This window comes from Haliotis rufescens, unplaced genomic scaffold (assembly GCF_023055435.1).
Source record: "Haliotis rufescens isolate VD_foot unplaced genomic scaffold, xgHalRufe1.0.p SCAF_6, whole genome shotgun sequence".
NCBI classification, from domain to species: domain Eukaryota; kingdom Metazoa; phylum Mollusca; class Gastropoda; order Lepetellida; family Haliotidae; genus Haliotis; species Haliotis rufescens.
In genome coordinates, this window is record NW_025964334.1 from 26,000,249 (window position 1) to 26,018,979 (window position 18,731).

Sequence of the window (18,731 nt, forward strand, 5' to 3'; positions counted from 1 at the left end):
GATTTTCATTCATTCCCTCACCACCACCTCAGAATATTATTGTCCCTAAATACCAAAAGATGAAGAAAATCTGTGTTGCTCTCTTTCTTTACTTGATGAATACACTCTATACCGGGGTACATATTCCTATCAAACAGTTATGGTTCATTTGATTCACGTCCTTTAAAACTGACCGTCTCCGTTATCTAGTTGACAGCATCTGCCTGGAGAGTGGAAGGTTGAGGGTTCAATCCCCTGAGTGTGCCATACCAAAAGATGTTTAAAGATGGTACTTGTTACCGTGCTTGGCGTTGGGCATTAAGGAGCTAAAACAAGGAGTGTTCGGCTCGGAGACAGTGTACCGTGTCTGAGTGGGGTATTTATGTTAAACTGTGGCATTGTATCTACATGGGATAGCACCATAAAACTGACAGTCTGGACTGGTACAAGCCGCAACAAGCACAGATGTGCATGCATGTCGTTATGCAAGTGCAACTAGAGTTTGCCACTAACGTGGCTATATCCCCCGCCCCTACTGCAGAATTTAGGACATAATTAAATCTAAACAAACCCTAACCTTTTTGAACCGAGGTGGAACTTGTCATGGAAATTGTAAAAAAAAGAAGAGTTTGGAACCGAAGTCCATCTTGTTGCCATGGAAACAAAAAAATAAAAATTTCTAAAATTTCTAAATAGCAAAAGCCACCAGTTCTGCATGTACTTGACAGACCTTTTTTTATTGATGAAAAAATATTGAACGGTTTCTGAGTTATGCTCCGGAAAAGAAATGTGACGGACGAACAGAGCCCGTTTCTATATCCCCCGCCAACTTTGTTGGTCGGGGGATAATCATGAATGCTGCGTAAACCCCATTTCACCTCACCCTGTGAAAAGTAATGTTCAGAGACTTGTAAACTGATATATGTAGTAAAATGTTATTTTTTAATTTGGAAGAAAATATTACATGCTATTTTAGCCTAATTGTATGGAGTACAAAATAATGGATAATCGAAGATGAACCAGCAGTACAGAACACCTTTTCTCGGAGTTGGGGCAGACACCACCCTCACAGTTTCATTAAGGGGCCTTGGCTGTAGTATGTTTCACTTAATCTTTAACAATCAATAGATTACTTAGTGGTGGGGGTGGTATGGCAGAAATTAACATATATATATATATTTCTTTTGAATTATTAAAAAATATTCCAGCTACAGTCAAACACTGTTGTGTCGAAGTTGAAGGGACCTACCTAAATACTTATTCGAGGTTCGACACAATCGAAGATGAATATAGAAAGAATACAGAGGGACTATTCCCGATTTTGAGCTGTTTTGCATTTCATCATTCTCATTTAGAGCCCAACAGGCTTTACCTGAATACTGATTGGCGAAATCTTATTCTGAATTTGTTAAATACCGAACCTGTCATTTCGTTCGTATATGTAGATATAGTTGTAGACATCAGTGAGATCTGCTAACTACCAGTTACTTGTGTGTAGTGATGTATTGGTCTGTGCCTTCAGAATTAGTGACAAGCACTGGTATGGACCCGTGAAGATCTGGGGTAGAAAAGGTCTTCAGTAACCCATGCTTGTCGCAAGAGGCTAACTGGATCGGATGGTCGTATCTCGATTGCGTAGATGGATGCTCATATGAATCACTGGACCACCGTCATAGAGCTGGAATATTGCCGAGTGTAGCATTAAACAAAAAAACAAAACAAACACTAGTGTGATCTCGTTGAGCCATGGCAGAATGGACTTAAGTACTAGGATAAGTTAAATCAGTCGATCCATATGGTCTGGTTTCGTGAGTCTACTACCTTTAGCAGGTAATTTTTAGGGCTGGCAAAAAAAATTAATTGATAATCTGAACTTATCGGCGATGGGAAAAAATATTAACAATTATCAATATAAAAATTGTCTCATCGATCAGATCTTACATAACTATTGTGATGAAATAAAGATAGGTTTACCAAAACAGACTTGTTATTATCAGTTGCTGAAGATGGAAAGTAACTTTTTTTGTTATATTTTGAATGTCCACAAAGTAATCCCTGCATAAATGACATGTGCCACCACTCACCAGTGGAGCGAAATATGTTGATTTCTTTAGGACTTCATTTGCATATTTACTCAAAGTTACTTCTCTGATATTTATCGATAATTGATTGATATTTAGTTAACAATGATCTGTCTCTATGATCTGTATCGATAGCCAGCCCTAGTTATTTTACTACCTCACCAAATGTGATCAAACTTATCAATTGTTCATTGTTTTCAAGTTTCGCGCCACATTCTTCCAAATGAAAGTGACCTGTGAGTCTCAAACAAACCAGTGATTGAGATCATGAGCAAAATACCAGTGTCTGGGTACGACGACATTCAATCAACAAATCACGGAGCCTGACCACCACCTCTTACAAGAACAGGTTGCTGGGGACCTATTCTAACCCCAAATCCAAATGAAGATGTACTTGCATGTATATGAATATTGACCGACAGTGCATTGGCAATATGCAGGGATGTGAGCAGGTTTCCAAAAAAAAGTCTAGTGGGGTCCGGTTTTCGATAACACTTTTTGAGTGTTTTTTGTGTGTAAAAATCTTTGATTATATTTTTACGCTGAAGATGATTTTTCCCCTCGAGGACTACTGTTTAAAAAAACCCTGATTTTCCTCGTTTCTGCAGAGATTTCACATCCCTGAATATGTTTTTGCTTGTTTACAAGAACACCTAACATCTTTGTGTCGTCCCCACAAGGCTGCAGGGAACAATGTCAATAAAAACACAAGGAGGAGGTTACGTCCCCAGACTTTATTATCACATAGTACAGACTTAACGGTAGGACTTCTGGTATCTGGCACGGGCACCAGGTCCACCGAACTTTTTGGGCTCGCAGCGTCTGGGGTCAGCAACAAGCAGTGTTCTGTCGTACTGAATCAGGATGTCCTTGATTTCCTTCTTTGAAGCTTCATCTACATCTGAAAACCCAAGGTTTATCTTATGACTGTCTTGAAGTGAATTTGCAATATTTTCATCAGTATCAATAGTTTGTTTGGTTTGTTGTTTAACGCTGCACTCAGCAATATTCCAGCTATATGATGGGGGTCTGTAAATAATCGAGTCTGGACCAGACAATCCAGTGATTAATATCATGAGCATCGCTCCACGCAATTGGGATCGATGACATGCATCAACCAAGTCAGCGAGTCTGACCACCCGATCCCGTTAGTCGCCTTTTACAACAAGCATAGTCGCCTTTTACGGCAAGCATGGGTTGCTGAAGACCTATTCTACCTCGGAATCTTCACGGGTCTCATCAGTATCAATACTATCATGGCAAGAGTGAACCAGTTTCTATGAACATGCACCAATAGGAGCATGACTTGTGTACAATTCTGATGCAAGGGAAACTTTCAGGACTAAAGTCGTTTCCAAAAAAACGGTTACTGTGGTAATGAATAGTGGGATCAGTGCAAAATACAGGTAATGAATTGTAGACTTTGGGGATTTTATGCAAGGTCGTACCAACATTCCATGGATTAAAAAGGGTTTGGAAGGGTTATATGTGTCATCTTGACTCAATTGTGATTGATTAACATCGTTATTGGTTTCAAACATAAACATATGCATCAATGTCTGTGTTCAGGTTAAGAATATTTATGTATTATTTGTTTCCTTTTGCTTAATGCTGCTCTCAGCAATATTGTGGCAGTCTGAAAATAATTGAGTCTGGACCAGTCTATCCAGTGATTGACATCATGAGCATTGGTCTATGCAAATGGCATATGATGACATGCATCAATCAAGTCACATCCCATTAGTCATCCCTTACGACAAGCATCGTCACTTTTTAAGGCAAGCATGGGTTGCTGAAGACCTATTCTAATCGGGATCTTCACGGGTTTATTCATTGCCAGATAAGCAGTATGGATTTATATCCTTTGAGTGAAACATTGGTTGTATTCAGCTTGTTTTATGAATGATGAAATGTGGAGGAAGTTTACCACTATGTATTCCACCTAACCAAATAATAGAAACAACTTACACTTCTGGTAGTATGCAACAAGAGACTTGGAGATGGCTTGCCTGATCGCTAGAAACAAGAAGACAAAAATCATTATACATTCAAAACATGGGTTTATCTTCAGTTGTGCTAGCAGTTGGCTTTCAGTGAAACAGTTAACTGGAACTCTTTTCAGTTAACACACAGACTTTGATATTAGCAAGATGAACTGTGGCTAACATAATGTTGCCAAGAATTTATTCACTTTTTATTAACTATAAACAGCTTTTTCGAAAGCCTGGTAAAACATTTCTAACAAACAAGGTTGAAATCTGGTTCCTTGGAAACCAACACCAAAATTACATAGTGTTATAGGGATTGTTTTTCAATGACCAATTTCTTGGGCCAATCAAAATCCAAAACTGAAACTGTACAAGGATGTCATGTCACCCATGCAACACACAAAGCCCCACTTACAAAGTGATCTCAGCGTCACGACAGTTGAAAGTCAAGCCTCATGATCGCTTTTAAACCACAGTCAAGTTCAGGCTAGTATGCTCAAATACTTTTGGACTGACCGAAAATCATTACTGATACTGCTCATAAAGATGATACAGTGTACAAATATGCCTACCATAGATCTGTGCCACATGACCACCACCTCTGACGCGAACACGGATATCAACACCGGCAAATCTTTCTTTGCCGAGGAGCAGCACAGGCTCTTGGAGCTGAAAGGAAAAACAACTTAAATGTACCACTAAATCAGTGATGTGTGTCACAGTCATTAATATACAGCACAGTGGCCTGTAAATGTAGTCTTGACCAGCAAACTAGTGATTGGTGACATGAGTAGCCATACTACTAATGTAGTACCAGGACAAGTGATTAATCAAGCTCGTCTGTAGCAATGTAATCTCAACATGATTCACTTCTGACAACATGCACAATAAGCTAATAAAACCAGGCCACTCATTGAAACAATCCAATAACTCTTGCAGATCGTACGTATTGTAGAGTTATGGAAGTCGCAATCTTTACATTTAAATATTTCAAACATATTACATGTCACAGGAAAACCTAGCCATGACTTTGTATTTATACAATTATCAAATCACCTTAGCCCTCAAGATCTGTGGCTCGAGCTGTTCCAGGGGACGACCGTTCACCTTAATCAGGCCATTTCCACGCTTGCAGTGAGCAACAGCTGTAGCAGTTTTCTACAACCCAAGTTTATGAAGAATAATGTGTATGTCGTGTACTTGTACATTCAAACTCCTTCCTCTTTCTCTCTGGGATAAACAATGGCAACATCTTGACATTATCTATGTATTCAATATGTTCATTTAATGCTAATGTGATTGATAATCAAATTAATGCATACAAATAACTCGTAAACCAATTTTATAATCAATCAGTGCACCAATACCAATAGTATTCTGCCCTAGGAACGAGGAGTGTCTGATGTCAATCCCTGGAAAAGGGGTATATCAGCCAGACACCCCATAGGAATGCACGAGACAAGCACACATTTAGTGTATTGTATATTATTTGACGCAACTGTTAGCTTAATCAACCAAATCCCTAATATTTTAAAGCCCTAAACACATGCTTAACATGTATGTAATCAAATACTGACATTTGAAGTGAACGATAATCAATATCTACCCTAGGGTTGGCTATCGAATGACGACACAGATAACAGAGATTGATAATCGTTAACTAATTATTGATCAATTATCGATAAATATTGGAGAAGTAACTTTGAGCAAATACGCAAACACAATACCGAAAGAAATCATTATCAACATACACACATTTCACTCCACTGGCAAGTGGTGGCACATTGATGCAGGGCACTTTGGGGACATTTGAGATATAACAAAAAGTTACTTTCCATCTTCAGCAATTGACATTATTGACTGTTTGGGTAAATGTTAACTTTATTTCATCACAATATTTTATGTAAGATATTATCGATGACAGAGTTTTCAAATCGTGAATTAGCCGTGACATACCGCAAGGAGTCCTGTATTCGATCAAGCGATGAAATATCGTGCTTAGATTTGCATGAGTAAAGAGTCAACAGGGGTGTGGATTATGAGTTTTACCGATACCACGACAATATATAGGCCAGGTGATACTAGGTTTATATTGCTTGGAAATTATGATAGTAATGTCACTTGGTGGTGATCATCAACTCTTCATGCAAATAAATGTTGCCACTTGTCACATATACTGTTGTCAGTTACATGCAACACGAGTGATCCCATGCAGCTGTACATCTCCCATGATGATGAAGGTTGGGAAATCCTTCAAATATTAAATAGTGAGTCGAAACACATAGTGTACGAAATAGCCTCGGATTAACCTCTTAACCACGCACCTTACGTCCAAATACTTGGACAGACTGCAGGGGTCCTTTCGACTGTGTAGTCCTGTGAAACAAAAGATGTGTGTTTAGCGACGCTTTATTGTTCATGCCACAAATGAAGTAATCGTGTATTTTATTGGGATATATCTAAGATATGTCAAAGAAAAGGAGAGTCCCTCACTTCTCGTCACGTTCCCCAGCCATGTTGGAAAAGAAAGGAAGTCGGGAGGGAATACAACTTCCGCTGCAGCGGGGCCCTACTCTCGTTACACAAAGTCATTTTGTAATATTTTGTTTTTGTTTATAGAAAGGCTGTTTCAAAGAACATATGCGACCGTTTATTGAAATAGTAACAATGCAAATATGATGATAATTTGCAAAAAGATAACGAAATATATTTTGTTACACAGTGTGGTTCCTTGGGTATGCTGCGCTGGCGCTACACTGACCCTAAGCTGGGCCCCGTTCTAATATCACACTATACGAGCCGGTAAGTCATTTTGTTAGATGGGCCACCATCTGGTGCAGGAAATACCTTCAAACTTTAAATTTTACTTAATTGTTGGAAGTTAAATTTCCACAATTATTTTCTTCATACATTTTACGTACATGATATCAATATGTAAGAGAAATGATAGTAAACATAGTCTCGCGTATTCTTTGCATGAACATTTCGCAGGTTTTCGAATACATCACCAAATTGTGCTATGCGAGAAAAATATTTATTATGCACTTGTCAGAAAACTTTGAGCGAATAAAATATTCTCAGGTATTTGAACGAGATACTCATGTAGGAAGTTTATATATGTCGACATATGTAGAGCAACGCAAACAATATATATGTCGCATTCCATTCCATGACGTCAAAAATGTTTATGTTTAAAGTGGGTTGGTGTTCCATTTAAGGAATAACTCGTAATATATCATATTATGATGTGACTCTTCTAACAAAATAGAAATGTGTTGTGCGACTCCTCGTATGTGGTTGCGATATATTTATTGGATGATTACGTTTAAAATGATGAAACCCCTGTTGAAAACATTGAAATTAGAATAGAATAGATTTAAACCATGGCCAATGTTGATATTTTCTAGCTATATTTTTTTAAGCAACATTCAAATGCAATACAATTATTAATACCAACGAAATAAACCAATGTCCGTTACTCAACAAATGGGCAGAATCATAATGGATGGTTTCTATTCATTCACAGTCATCACTTCTAACTTTGTACAACATTGTAGCTGAGTGACAGCATTATGAAGGTGATATTCCTTTTCAAAGTGTTACAAATAATACTAAAGTAGTAATGTAGTCTAAGATTGCACCTGAATAGACGAATGGATATTTAAAAAAAGGAGAAAATGCTACACTGTGTAAAATCTGAATTTTGCTTTGTTTACATTTCAAACAAGTGTAGTTTTTCGAGTACAGCGTTCGTTTTCACACCTAAATTATTTTGATGCATGTCATCTAAACACTTTGTATTGGTGACAAGGACCATGTGCCATTTGCTTCTACTCTGTATGAGGAATTCAAGGATGTATGTATCGCAACTGAGTATGAAATTAACGTGATGTTACAGGCATCTCATAACCGTTATACGTGAAACGTGATTTTGTAAACACTATCCAATATGGGGGCATCTTCCCGAGGCAAAGGAGTTAATTGACTATAAAAGTCGTTTCCACGTGGAAATTGGACTTTTAAAGTCAGTTAACTCTCTTGACTCGGGAAGCTGATATGGGGGCGGTCGGGTAGCCTAGTGTTTACAGCGTTCGCTCGTCACGCCGAAGACCCAGGTTCGATTCCCGACATGGGTACAATGCATGAAGCCGTGATATGCCGTGATATTGCTGGAATATTGCTAAAAGCGGCGTAAAACCACACTCACTCACTATCCAATATGGGGGAAAGTTCATTCGGCGTTCGTGTTTGCGTATTTTCCAATGCATTCTAAACGATTCTAGGGCTATCGGCGACGTTTTGGAATGATCATTCAGGATTTGATCAAAGTCAGATACCCGTTTTTTTAAAATTCATTTCCCCGAGTAAATAGCCGAAATTATTGTTTCAAAAACATGCTGTAAATAACCCCGTGAGTGGTAATGTAGTAATGTGTAAACAAATGGCGACATTTACTTTGAACCTAATTTCAGAGGTTATTTTCAGTAATTTTACTTGGCCCAAAATGCCAGTGGATGACATGACCAAACGGGGAATTTCCCACAGTATTCAAAACTGTGAAGTGCCTCAATCTGTGAGTGGTGCAGTTTGAATTTTATTCGACTTCAAAGTGAGGGTTGAAGAGGAATGACATATATGTCCCTCTATCATCCAAGGGGAAAGCCTGTGTCAGTTTCTCTACTTCATAACATTTTTAAGAATTTTGTAACCGCCATTCTAGACAAGGTGTAAATGGACCGCGTTGCCCGAAAATCTATAAAATCTTCAAAGATCACTCAATCAATCATAAATCAAACGATTGCAGTCTACTTATTATATAATATTTACCTTAACTGTTCTTAGGACTTTGTTGCTCTGTGTGGGTTACATGTACAGTGGTGGTATGGTATGGTATGGTATACCTCTTTACATTTTCAAACAAATAAAACATTAAACATTTGGGTACCAATAGTTTGGCAACTATCCATGAAACGTGATAAGTTTCTATATAATGTCAATGGAACATAGATTATTTAAGAATTGACTTCAACAATTTAGTGTATGGAGGTATTTGCAAACGAAAAAGCTGGAGTGCACACTTTGTGTTAATCCGCAAAAATATAGAAGTTAATTTTTGAAATAAATATGTCAACAATAATAACTTTGCAGCTATTTTAGCCATTTAGAGGGCATGATCTAATTGTTTTAGGTTTATTGGAATATACAAACACAAACAAAATCATCGAATTTCAGAAATGCAATTTTTAAAATATGTTCTGTCTTCACTTAGAATTCAACCCATGAACCACTTTTAATCCACTGTAGCGCTCCAAAAGATTAGCGAGACTGTTGTCAGTTGATTTTGTTGGTCTAGTTTTCACCCTATAAAATTGCCCGCCACCAGATTTGGGTTTACCACAGCAAACGCAAGATGACACTCTTTTCACAGGCGTGTCCCTCCCCTATATCGGCATTAGCATAGCCATTTTTGAAAATCACCGGATGTGACGTCAAATAAACACGCTGAGTGTTTTTAATGTAAACCATGACACACACCCCATTTTCAACAGTGATATGTGCGTCGATATTCCGTGTCAGCTCACTGTTGTCACGAAATCGTAAACATAATACATGGAATTAAACGACCACATCAATGAAATACCGTTGGCATCTTTATTTTAGCAAATTTGAAGAAGCAAATGTCGCCGATTATGCCCAGTTTTCGCCCCTTGTGAAATGGTGGTTTAGCGGAATTATTTAACGCCCAGTATCCGTGATAATGTTGTTTAATGATAGGGTCTGTCATTGGTTCTGATATTTGGCCTCTGAATTTTATTCACATGAAAAGCCATTTATTTTGCATTTGTTTTCTTATTACACAATGAAATTAATCAAAAATATATCTAATAATTTTGGAAACATATATTGGATTAATTTCAGTCTAGTGTTTCTGAACTAGATCTTTGTGTGTGCTTGTTAAAATGTCGGGTCTGAATGGGATAATAATAAAACGGCACCTCAGCAAAACGTCACCGATTTCTCTGGCGAAAACGGCACTGCATTTGGCGAAAACGGCTACTATGTGTCAGGCGAAAACGGCACCTCTATTTTTAATAATAATAAAGAATGATTTTTGTAGTTACTGTAATAGATATGGTTTATTTACATGGTATTTGATGTATTTACATGTTATTGGATGTATGTGACGTATTTACACGGACAGGTAAGAAGTCCTCGGCAATCTGAAAATATGAATAAAAGTTAAAATACAATATTCGTTCTGTTACAAAATTGTGGTGATTCTGAGAATTTATACAATAGCATTATGTAGTTTATTTTATTATTATTAGTACCTCGAAGTCCAAAGTCCTCGGCTCTTTGGGGCGCAACAGTTCCTGGGTTCAGTTCGCCATGCGAATGAGGGTTGAGTGGTTTTGGCGTCCACCAGCTAGCTGGGCCCGAGGTTATAAAAAAAAATTCGTGCTCAACTCAGTTTCGTGCTCAAATACATGCTCATGCTCATGCTCATGCTCAAGTTCAAGTTCGTTGTGTCTAGGGTCAAGGTCAAGGGACATCCTCCAAACAGTTTTAGTGGATTCTTTTCAAACCAATTTCGAGTGGAGGTTGGGGTAATTAAGTTATAAAGTTCTCAGGCGTATGCGTGACACATCGCAACGAGTCCTGTATTCTATCATGCGTTGAAATGTGGTGCCCATGCAGATTTGCATAAGTAAACAGTCGAAAATGTGATTCTTCGTTGCATTAACTTTATTGTATATACCGGTAATCTAAATGGAGACATGTATTTTCATGGGCTTTCCCCTCCACAATTCCTTGACTGTGAAGAAGAAAACATGTTCTGTATATTAATTTTCAAATTATATCTCTTCTTTTATATACTTTCAGAAGACACATCAATGCCAAAAGGGAGGCTATTGAAGTGAAGAAGAAGTACTTCAATTTGAAACAAAGAGGTACTCTTTTATATTAGAAAAATACTAAGAGGCATATTGTGTCAACATTGTTACTCCATCATAATGTATTAAATGGTTATTATATAATTGATGAAACACATGTTTATCCCTCAATAACACATGAACACATGTCAATGAAACCCAAATTTAATATTTCAATATATATGTTATTGTTACTGAACTAAACTGCAAGTTTGTATTGTAGCTAAAAGCAAGATCGACGGCCTCAAAAGGTCAATGGCCACAACTGGAGGAGGGCCTCCACTCCCAGCACTGTCCAACGCGGACGAGGTCCTTTGTCAGTCTTTGGAGGGGAGGCCAGGTATTCATGGCCTAGAACATGGCATTGGCACTGATGGTATGGGCAGTTCAATATGTAAAAGAGATTAATGTAAATTTTAAAGCCAACTATTTCTCATTAATGTTGGTTATGGTGAGACCTATCACCTGGGACAATGTATTTGGATGACAAAAATACTTATCAAATATAGTACAAACAAATCAAGTACTGTCAAAAGACAAAGGAAACAACAACAAAAATTTCAGACAACAACTTTTTTATGCCTGTGATCAAAGTAATGAATACATTTGTTGTGAATTGCACTTGTACAAAATCATTCAAATAATGATTAATATTTGTCAGATAATCAAATTAATCACTCATCACAATTTCAGTCACAAATGCAATTGTTTTTGTCAATTCTAACCCGAAAATTATTAAAATAGCTGCATTACTGTATTTTAATATTCTGTTCACTTCAGTCATTCATGATGGCGATGTAGCTGCCGCTGCACCAGAAGGTAATACATATCATCATATGTCTGAATACTATTAACATGTATTATTATACATAATCACATCTATAACATATCTAATTACTCTCAGTCTGTGGGTTGTCTCCCTTATATAGGTCATGTCTTGAACATAATACCAAAATTTCCAACATGTATTGTAGAGCATAGTTTGCTATTCCTGTCATAACATTATTGTCTGAGCTGACACATTGTATACAATCAATGTAATTATTCTCAATTAATAACATTAAAGTATAACTTTATTTTGTGACTTTATTGAATGCTTAAATATATAAATGTCAGAAAATGATACAATAATTTTTTGCATTTGTTCAATGTTAAAAATTGTATCCCCTTATTTACAGGTCTGCAAGGTGAAGCACATCACATTGATGAGCAAGACATCCCAGCAGAAGGTACATCAGAAGGATCTGAGTAATATCTGTAGAACATATTACTATACTAAATAATGAACATTTTCAGAGTTTATTTCAGTATATTCAAGATTGCAGTTACAGATCAAATTTATGTTTGCATAATCCTTCTATAATACTAGTATAATACTAGTATAATACTAGTATAATACTACTACTAATAAACTATGACCTTTGTATGATTTATTGAAAGCATAGAAATGAAAACACTCATAGCAAGATGCTAATACATGTATTACCCCAAACAATACATTCACTGTCTTGTCAAAAGCTGAAAATACTAAGAGACAGGAAATATATTTGAATTATATTTATGTCACACTAACACCCATAATGCTATCAACAATACTATACTCCCAAAGATGACGCAGAGTACACAAGTCAGTCTCATTATATTTACAGACAAAAAGACCGGGCGCAAACGAAAAAGAACACAAGCTGAGGCAACACATGACAACACGATACAGGACACGGAAAGGATCAAACTTGAACAGAGGAAGCTGAAACTGGAAATTGAAGTGTTAGAAAAAAATCAAAAGAAATTAGACATTGAAATTCAAGTGCTGCAGAGGAAATCAGTCTACTACCAACTAAAAATGAATGCGGAATTTGGTGTTTCTCTTGTCGAATCATGTCCAACTGAAGAATAATTATTATCAAAATTACTAAAGACAGTTATGTAGAAATGCAATATGAATGACAACAACATTTACTGATTTGCTTGGACATGATCAGTTGAATTTGACAGATACAATAGTTAATGATAATTCAAAGAAATATTGTTACACATTATCAACTCTATCTGTATTGTTTTATCACTATTCATTACATATGCAATTGCTCCAAAAATCCTGATTTTTTTGTTATGTGCTCTTAAGTAAGATCATTTTAAAGCATGTAACTCTAACATTGTGATGATAATTCAGCATTTATGCAAGTATGATGTGCCAACATAAAGACATAAATATAGAATGTCTAGTGATCATGACTTTACTTATAGTTTATGCAATTTGTGTAGACCTAGATGATGAATACCATGCACTTTTCATTTGTCCAGCTGATACTAACATTAGGTCAAGATATTTGTCCTTCATACAGACTATTATGAATATCCTAACATGCATAAGTTCTGTATCTTTACTCACAACAAATGACAACATTTTATTCCAGCTAACTCTTTATCTTGTTCAAATTTAGAAATTAAGAAACAAATATGAATTGAATTGCTCTGTCACAATGTGCAATGTTAGAAATTTGAACTAGTCCTGCAGTTCGTGCCAAAGTGTCCACTTGTCAATGTATGAAAGAACTTGTAGACATATGCCATTTTTCAGGTTTCTGCTATATGTTATCATTGTAAGGACTTGTGGACTAAAAATGGTAGTTTCTACCGTAGTATGTGCTTTATATTATAACATTTTCCCACTTTACTTGCCGTAAAAGGCGGCAAACGGGATCGGGTGGTCAGGCTCACTGACTTGGTTGATACATGTCATCGATCCCAATTGCGTGGATCGATGCTCATGATATCAATCACTGGATTGTCTGGTCCAGACACAATTACTGTACAGTCCTCCGTCATATAGCTGGAATATTGCTGAGTAAGGAGTTAAACAACAAATAAATCTGCACTGTTGGCATGGCCAGACTATACAAATTAAATATTGTTCCATTTTGTGCACTGCTTGTATCTGAATAAAACATTGAATGACCAAATTGATTATGTATTCAAGTCTAACTGTCATGACATATCTGACTTACTGAGCAATACCACTCACACAATCATTAATTAAGATGATATACATTTGAAATCACAAATTCAGATAGATTAAATTGTAGTGAATAATTGTTCCTATGCTTATCGACTAAAAAATGTTTGAATAATGTGCCGTCTCACATCAGCTCCATCATTTGGACCTGTAACCGGTGGCACATAATTATTCACATTTGAAGATGGAGGCATTAGATTTTCATCATGATTTATAATATCCCCCCTTTCAATACCCAAATTATGCAACACAACACATGCAACAACATAGGTCACAGCCTGTCTTGGGGTCGCCCTGAGCTCATTGTGCAGGCACTGAAACCGCCGTTTCAGGACACCAAAGGTCTGTTCAATGAGCACTCTTGTCCTGCACAATGACCCATTGTAGCGTTCCTCTGCACGGTTGGTGGGGTTCAGTAGAGGCGTCAGGAGGAACCAACGACATGGGTAGCCAGAGTCCCCCAGCAAAAAACCTTTGTACTGTCCTTAAACATAATAAAATAAGGTTATATATTATTGAAAGAATAACAGATTGTTTTATGATTTGAATACTTGTAAAAAGTACATATAATGTATGAATAAAATTTGTCTCATTAAGAATTGAAATATTTCAATATTTATCTTGAACATGATGAATGAAATAAACCTTTTCCCAGGAACAAATACATTCATCCTAATTAATGGAATTGTTAAGTTAAAAAATAACTTGTGAGAAAAAACAAATGAAAATGAGGATATGAATCCAATCTAATTTATTAATTAAAATGGGTATGGAGATTCTGAGATTTTATGCCATGTCTATCCAGGGTTCCAAAGCAATTGCCCTTTGTATGTCACTTCAATTCAATGAGATGTCATACAAAAATGTCTGCATATTGATTTAAATTTACATCTTAACTTATAATTACTATTACAGAAATGATTTTATATTATTTGTAACAGGATAAACTATATTCTTGTTCACTTGCAGAATACTTTCACCAAATTGTTCTAAAAACGTGTCTTACCATTTTCAAATTGCCTGCACAGTGCTGACGTCGGGAAAATACGGCTGTCATGCACCGATCCCGGCCAGCTGGCGTTGCAACTTGTGCTGCAGAAATTTGCATCACAGCACATCTGTGGGATAGCAAATCAGAAATTTAAACTCCAATTTACAATACATACATAAGAATTACAAAAGTCATACATCTCCCCACCCCTAAACCAACACATACATTATAACGAATAGTTATGGAGTACAATTATGCCCATTTACCTGTACATTCAGGGAATGGTAACCTTTCCGGTTCACGAAGTCTCCCTCGTTCGTGGTAGGCCGCTGTATCCGGATGAACGTCCCATCAATGCACCCTACTACGTTAGGGAATCCTGTAAGTAAAACGTGTCATGGTGTCACAATAGATAGCATACTGCACTGGGCAATGTTTACTAGTTTCATTTACAGCCCATCCTAAGATCTATCGCTTGATTATAATTTTATTTTATTTATATACATGACCTCGACCTCTGACCCATTTTCTTTTTACTGACCAATCAAAATGGCACTGACGCGAATCACACCAATGAAATCATTTATTTGTGTTTACATTGGGAAAATCCCATGTACGTACCTGCAATGTTGCCGAATGCCTCCTTCGCTCGTACGGCGTCTCCCCCAACTGGGAATTTAATAATCCTTCCTGAAAGTTTGGAGATTTGCAACGAAACTGCACGTATGCATCTGCCGGCTGTAGATCGGGAAATGTTTAGGCTGTCCCCAACCAGCAGATGCATAGCGCCTGTCGCCAAAAAGCGAAGGCATACCAGCAACTGTAACAGTGGTGGAATCGCACAGTTACGAGCTGTCTCTCTGGTCAGATCGAGTAGACCAAGTAAATATATTATAGTATTTGGCCTAAATCTGTAACGGTCAAAAACTTCTTCGACATCTAAATCTTCCAGCGGGTTAGAACGATCTCGAAAGACTCTCGGAACACGGGTGTTCCGCCTCGCTTGTCGCGTCTGTCGCAGGTGAGCTGCCATTGTTGTTGTCGAACTCAGCGTTGAGCACGGTCCAAAGCTTACTTGAGATCGTACGGATTTCATGCTCAAGTTGAGCACGAAAACGTACTCAGATTATTTATAACCTCCGTTTATTGAGTCTGAGTTTTGAGTTGAGCACGAAACCGGATTTGAGCATGAAATCGTACTCAGGGAAGTTTTATAACCTCGGGGCCTGTATTCGATCATGCGTTGAAATGTGGTGCCCAGATTTGCATAAGTAAACAGTCGAAAATGTGTGTCATGGCAAGCACACTCTTGATATACCTGATTCTTCGTTGAATTAACTTTATTGTATATACCGGTAATCTAAATGGAGACATGTATTTTCATGGGCTTTCCCCTCCTCAATTCCTTGACAGTGAAGAAGAAAACATGTTCTGTATATTAATTTTCAAATTATATCTCTTCTTTTATATACTTTCAGAAGACACATCAATGCCAAAAGGGAGGCTATTGAAGTGAAGAAGAAGTACTTCAATTTGAAACAAAGAGGTACTCTTTTATATTAGAAAAATACTAAGAGGCATATTGTGTCAACATTGTTACTCCATCATATTGTATTAAATGGTTATTATATAATTGATGAAACACATGTTTATCCCTCAATAACACATGAACACATGTCAATGAAACCCAAATTTAATATTTCAATATATATGTTATGTTACTGAACTAAACTGCAAGTTTGTATTGTAGCTAAAAGCAAGATCGACGGCCTCAAAAGGTCAATGGCCACAACTTGAGAAGGGCCTCCACTCCCAGCACTGTCCAACGCGGACGAGGTCCTTTGTCAGTCTTTGGAGGGGAGGCCAGGTATTCATGGCCTAGAACATGGCATTGACACTGATGGTATGGGCAGTTCAATATGTAAAAGATTAATGTAAATTTTAAAGCCAACTATTTCTCATTAATGTTGGTTATGGTGAGACCTATCACCTGGGACAATGTATTTGGATGACAAAAATACTTATCAAATATAGTATAAACAAACCAAGTAAAGACAAAGGAAACAACAACAAAAATTTCAGACAACAACTTTTTTATGCCTGTGATCAAAGTAATGAATACATTTGTTGTGAATTGCACTTGTACAAAATCATTCAAATAATGATTAATATTTGTCAGATAATCAAATTAATCACTCATCACAATTTCAGTCACAAATGCAATTGTTTTTGTCAATTCTAACCCGAAAATTATTAAAATAGCTGCATTACTGTATTTTAATATTCTGTTCACTTCAGTCATTCATGATGGCGATGTAGCTGCCGCTGCACCAGAAGGTAATACATATCATCATATGTCTGAATATTATTAACATGTATTATTATACATAATCACATCTATAACATGGGACATATATCTAATTACTCGGTGGGTTGTCTCCCTTATATAGGTCATGTCTTGAACATAATACCAAAATTTCCAACATGTATTGTAGAGCATAGTTTGCTATTCCTGTCATAACATTATTGTCTGAGCTGACACATTGTATACAATCAATGTAATTATCTCAATTAATAACATTAAAGTATAACTTTATTTTGTGACTTTATTGAATGCTTAAATATATTAATGTCTGAAAATGATACAATAATTTTTTGCATTTTTTCAATGTTAAAAATTGTATCCCCTTATTTACAGGTCTGCAAGGTGAAGCACATCACATTGATGAGCAAGACAACCCAGCAGAAGGTACATCAGAAGGATCTGAGTAATACCTGTAGAACATATTACTATACTAAATAATGAACATTTTCAGAGTTTATTTCAGTTTATTCAAGATTGCATTTACAGATCAAATTTATGTTTGCATAATCCTTCTATAATACTAGTATAATACTACTACTAATAAACTATGACCTTTGTATGATTTATTGAAAGCATAGAAATGAAAACACTCATAGCAAGATGCTAACACATGTATTACCCCAAACAATACATTCACTGTCTTGTCATAAGCTGAAAATACTAAGAGACAGGAAATATATTCGAATTATATTTCAGTCACACTAACACCCATAATGCTATCAACAATACTATACTCCCAAAGATGTATATCATCTTAATTAATGATTGTGTGAGTGGTATTGCTCAGTAAGTCAGATATGTCATGACAGTTAGACTTGAATACAGAATCAACGATACTGGCGCCCGATTTGTGGATGTTTTCAACAGCTTGTTCCTTTACCTAAAACATAATACGTTCAATTAAGCTACTGTAACAATAAACTATTCAACATGTATTTGAGAGCTTATTGTAAATTACCGAGAACAATTACACCAATCAGTTATAACAACAATATCAATACCTCAACTCGGACTTGAATTGCTGTCAACACTGTCCTGGTACCTGGTTTGGTACTCTCATTTCTTCTGCATCTTCTGATTGGAAACTGACATCAAAGTTACCGATCACCTCTTCAATAATGGAATCTACGCATCCGGCAAATTTCTTTTTGACGGGCCACAGTTATCACATGATACAGCATGTTGATTTTTTCTGACATTCTTCTCGCATGCAACACATCGAAAGGCCATTATGAATAATTGTGATCTGACAGCACCATGTTTGGCCTCTTAAATACAGTTTCAGCTTGTAAGTTGAGTAAAAGTACTTAAAATTTCAAAGCGTATAGTGTTTTCACAATAAGTTAACTGCGCCTACCAATCAGAGTCGGCGAGTA

At 36.6% G+C, this 18,731-nt stretch overlaps 3 protein-coding genes and 1 long non-coding RNA gene across 7 annotated transcripts; 2 read left to right on the forward strand and 2 right to left on the reverse strand.

Annotated features, from left to right (window-relative positions):
• Positions 1-2,779: 2,779 nt before the first annotated feature.
• Positions 2,780-6,673, reverse strand: LOC124111447 (40S ribosomal protein S16). Its single transcript, XM_046471164.2, has 6 exons — positions 6,542-6,673; positions 6,373-6,424; positions 5,105-5,206; positions 4,621-4,717; positions 4,029-4,076; positions 2,780-2,961 (listed from the first exon to the last, which is right to left on the reverse strand). The coding sequence occupies exons 1-6, from the start codon at positions 6,562-6,564 to the stop codon at positions 2,816-2,818; spliced, it is 468 nt and encodes a 155-aa protein (XP_046327120.1). The 5' UTR covers positions 6,565-6,673; the 3' UTR covers positions 2,780-2,815.
• Positions 6,674-6,785: 112 nt separating this feature from the next.
• On the forward strand, positions 6,786-13,942 carry LOC124124876. The gene is made up of 6 exons (XM_048386482.1): positions 6,786-6,850; positions 10,874-11,001; positions 11,207-11,359; positions 11,764-11,802; positions 12,162-12,212; positions 12,633-13,942. Exons 1-6 carry the CDS (start codon positions 6,786-6,788, stop codon positions 12,878-12,880), a joined length of 684 nt encoding a protein of 227 aa, XP_048242439.1. The 3' UTR covers positions 12,881-13,942.
• A 73-nt stretch (positions 13,943-14,015) lies between these two features.
• On the reverse strand, positions 14,016-16,219 carry LOC124124875 (putative nuclease HARBI1). The gene is made up of 4 exons (XM_046488161.2): positions 15,612-16,219; positions 15,257-15,369; positions 15,006-15,117; positions 14,016-14,483 (listed from the first exon to the last, which is right to left on the reverse strand). Exons 1-4 carry the CDS (start codon positions 16,084-16,086, stop codon positions 14,089-14,091), a joined length of 1,095 nt encoding a protein of 364 aa, XP_046344117.2. The 5' UTR covers positions 16,087-16,219; the 3' UTR covers positions 14,016-14,088.
• LOC124124879 lies at positions 15,622-17,772 on the forward strand. 4 transcript variants are annotated; one of them, XR_007218712.1, is made up of 5 exons: positions 15,622-15,713; positions 16,469-16,536; positions 16,741-16,893; positions 17,289-17,327; positions 17,689-17,772. It is a non-coding gene; the product is annotated as an uncharacterized LOC124124879 (long non-coding RNA). The 4 variants fall into 4 exon arrangements; XR_007218713.1 differs by lacking the exon at positions 15,622-15,713 and adding an exon at positions 15,788-15,872; XR_007218711.1 differs by lacking the exon at positions 15,622-15,713 and adding an exon at positions 15,930-16,011.
• The last annotated feature ends 959 nt before the right edge of the window (positions 17,773-18,731 follow it).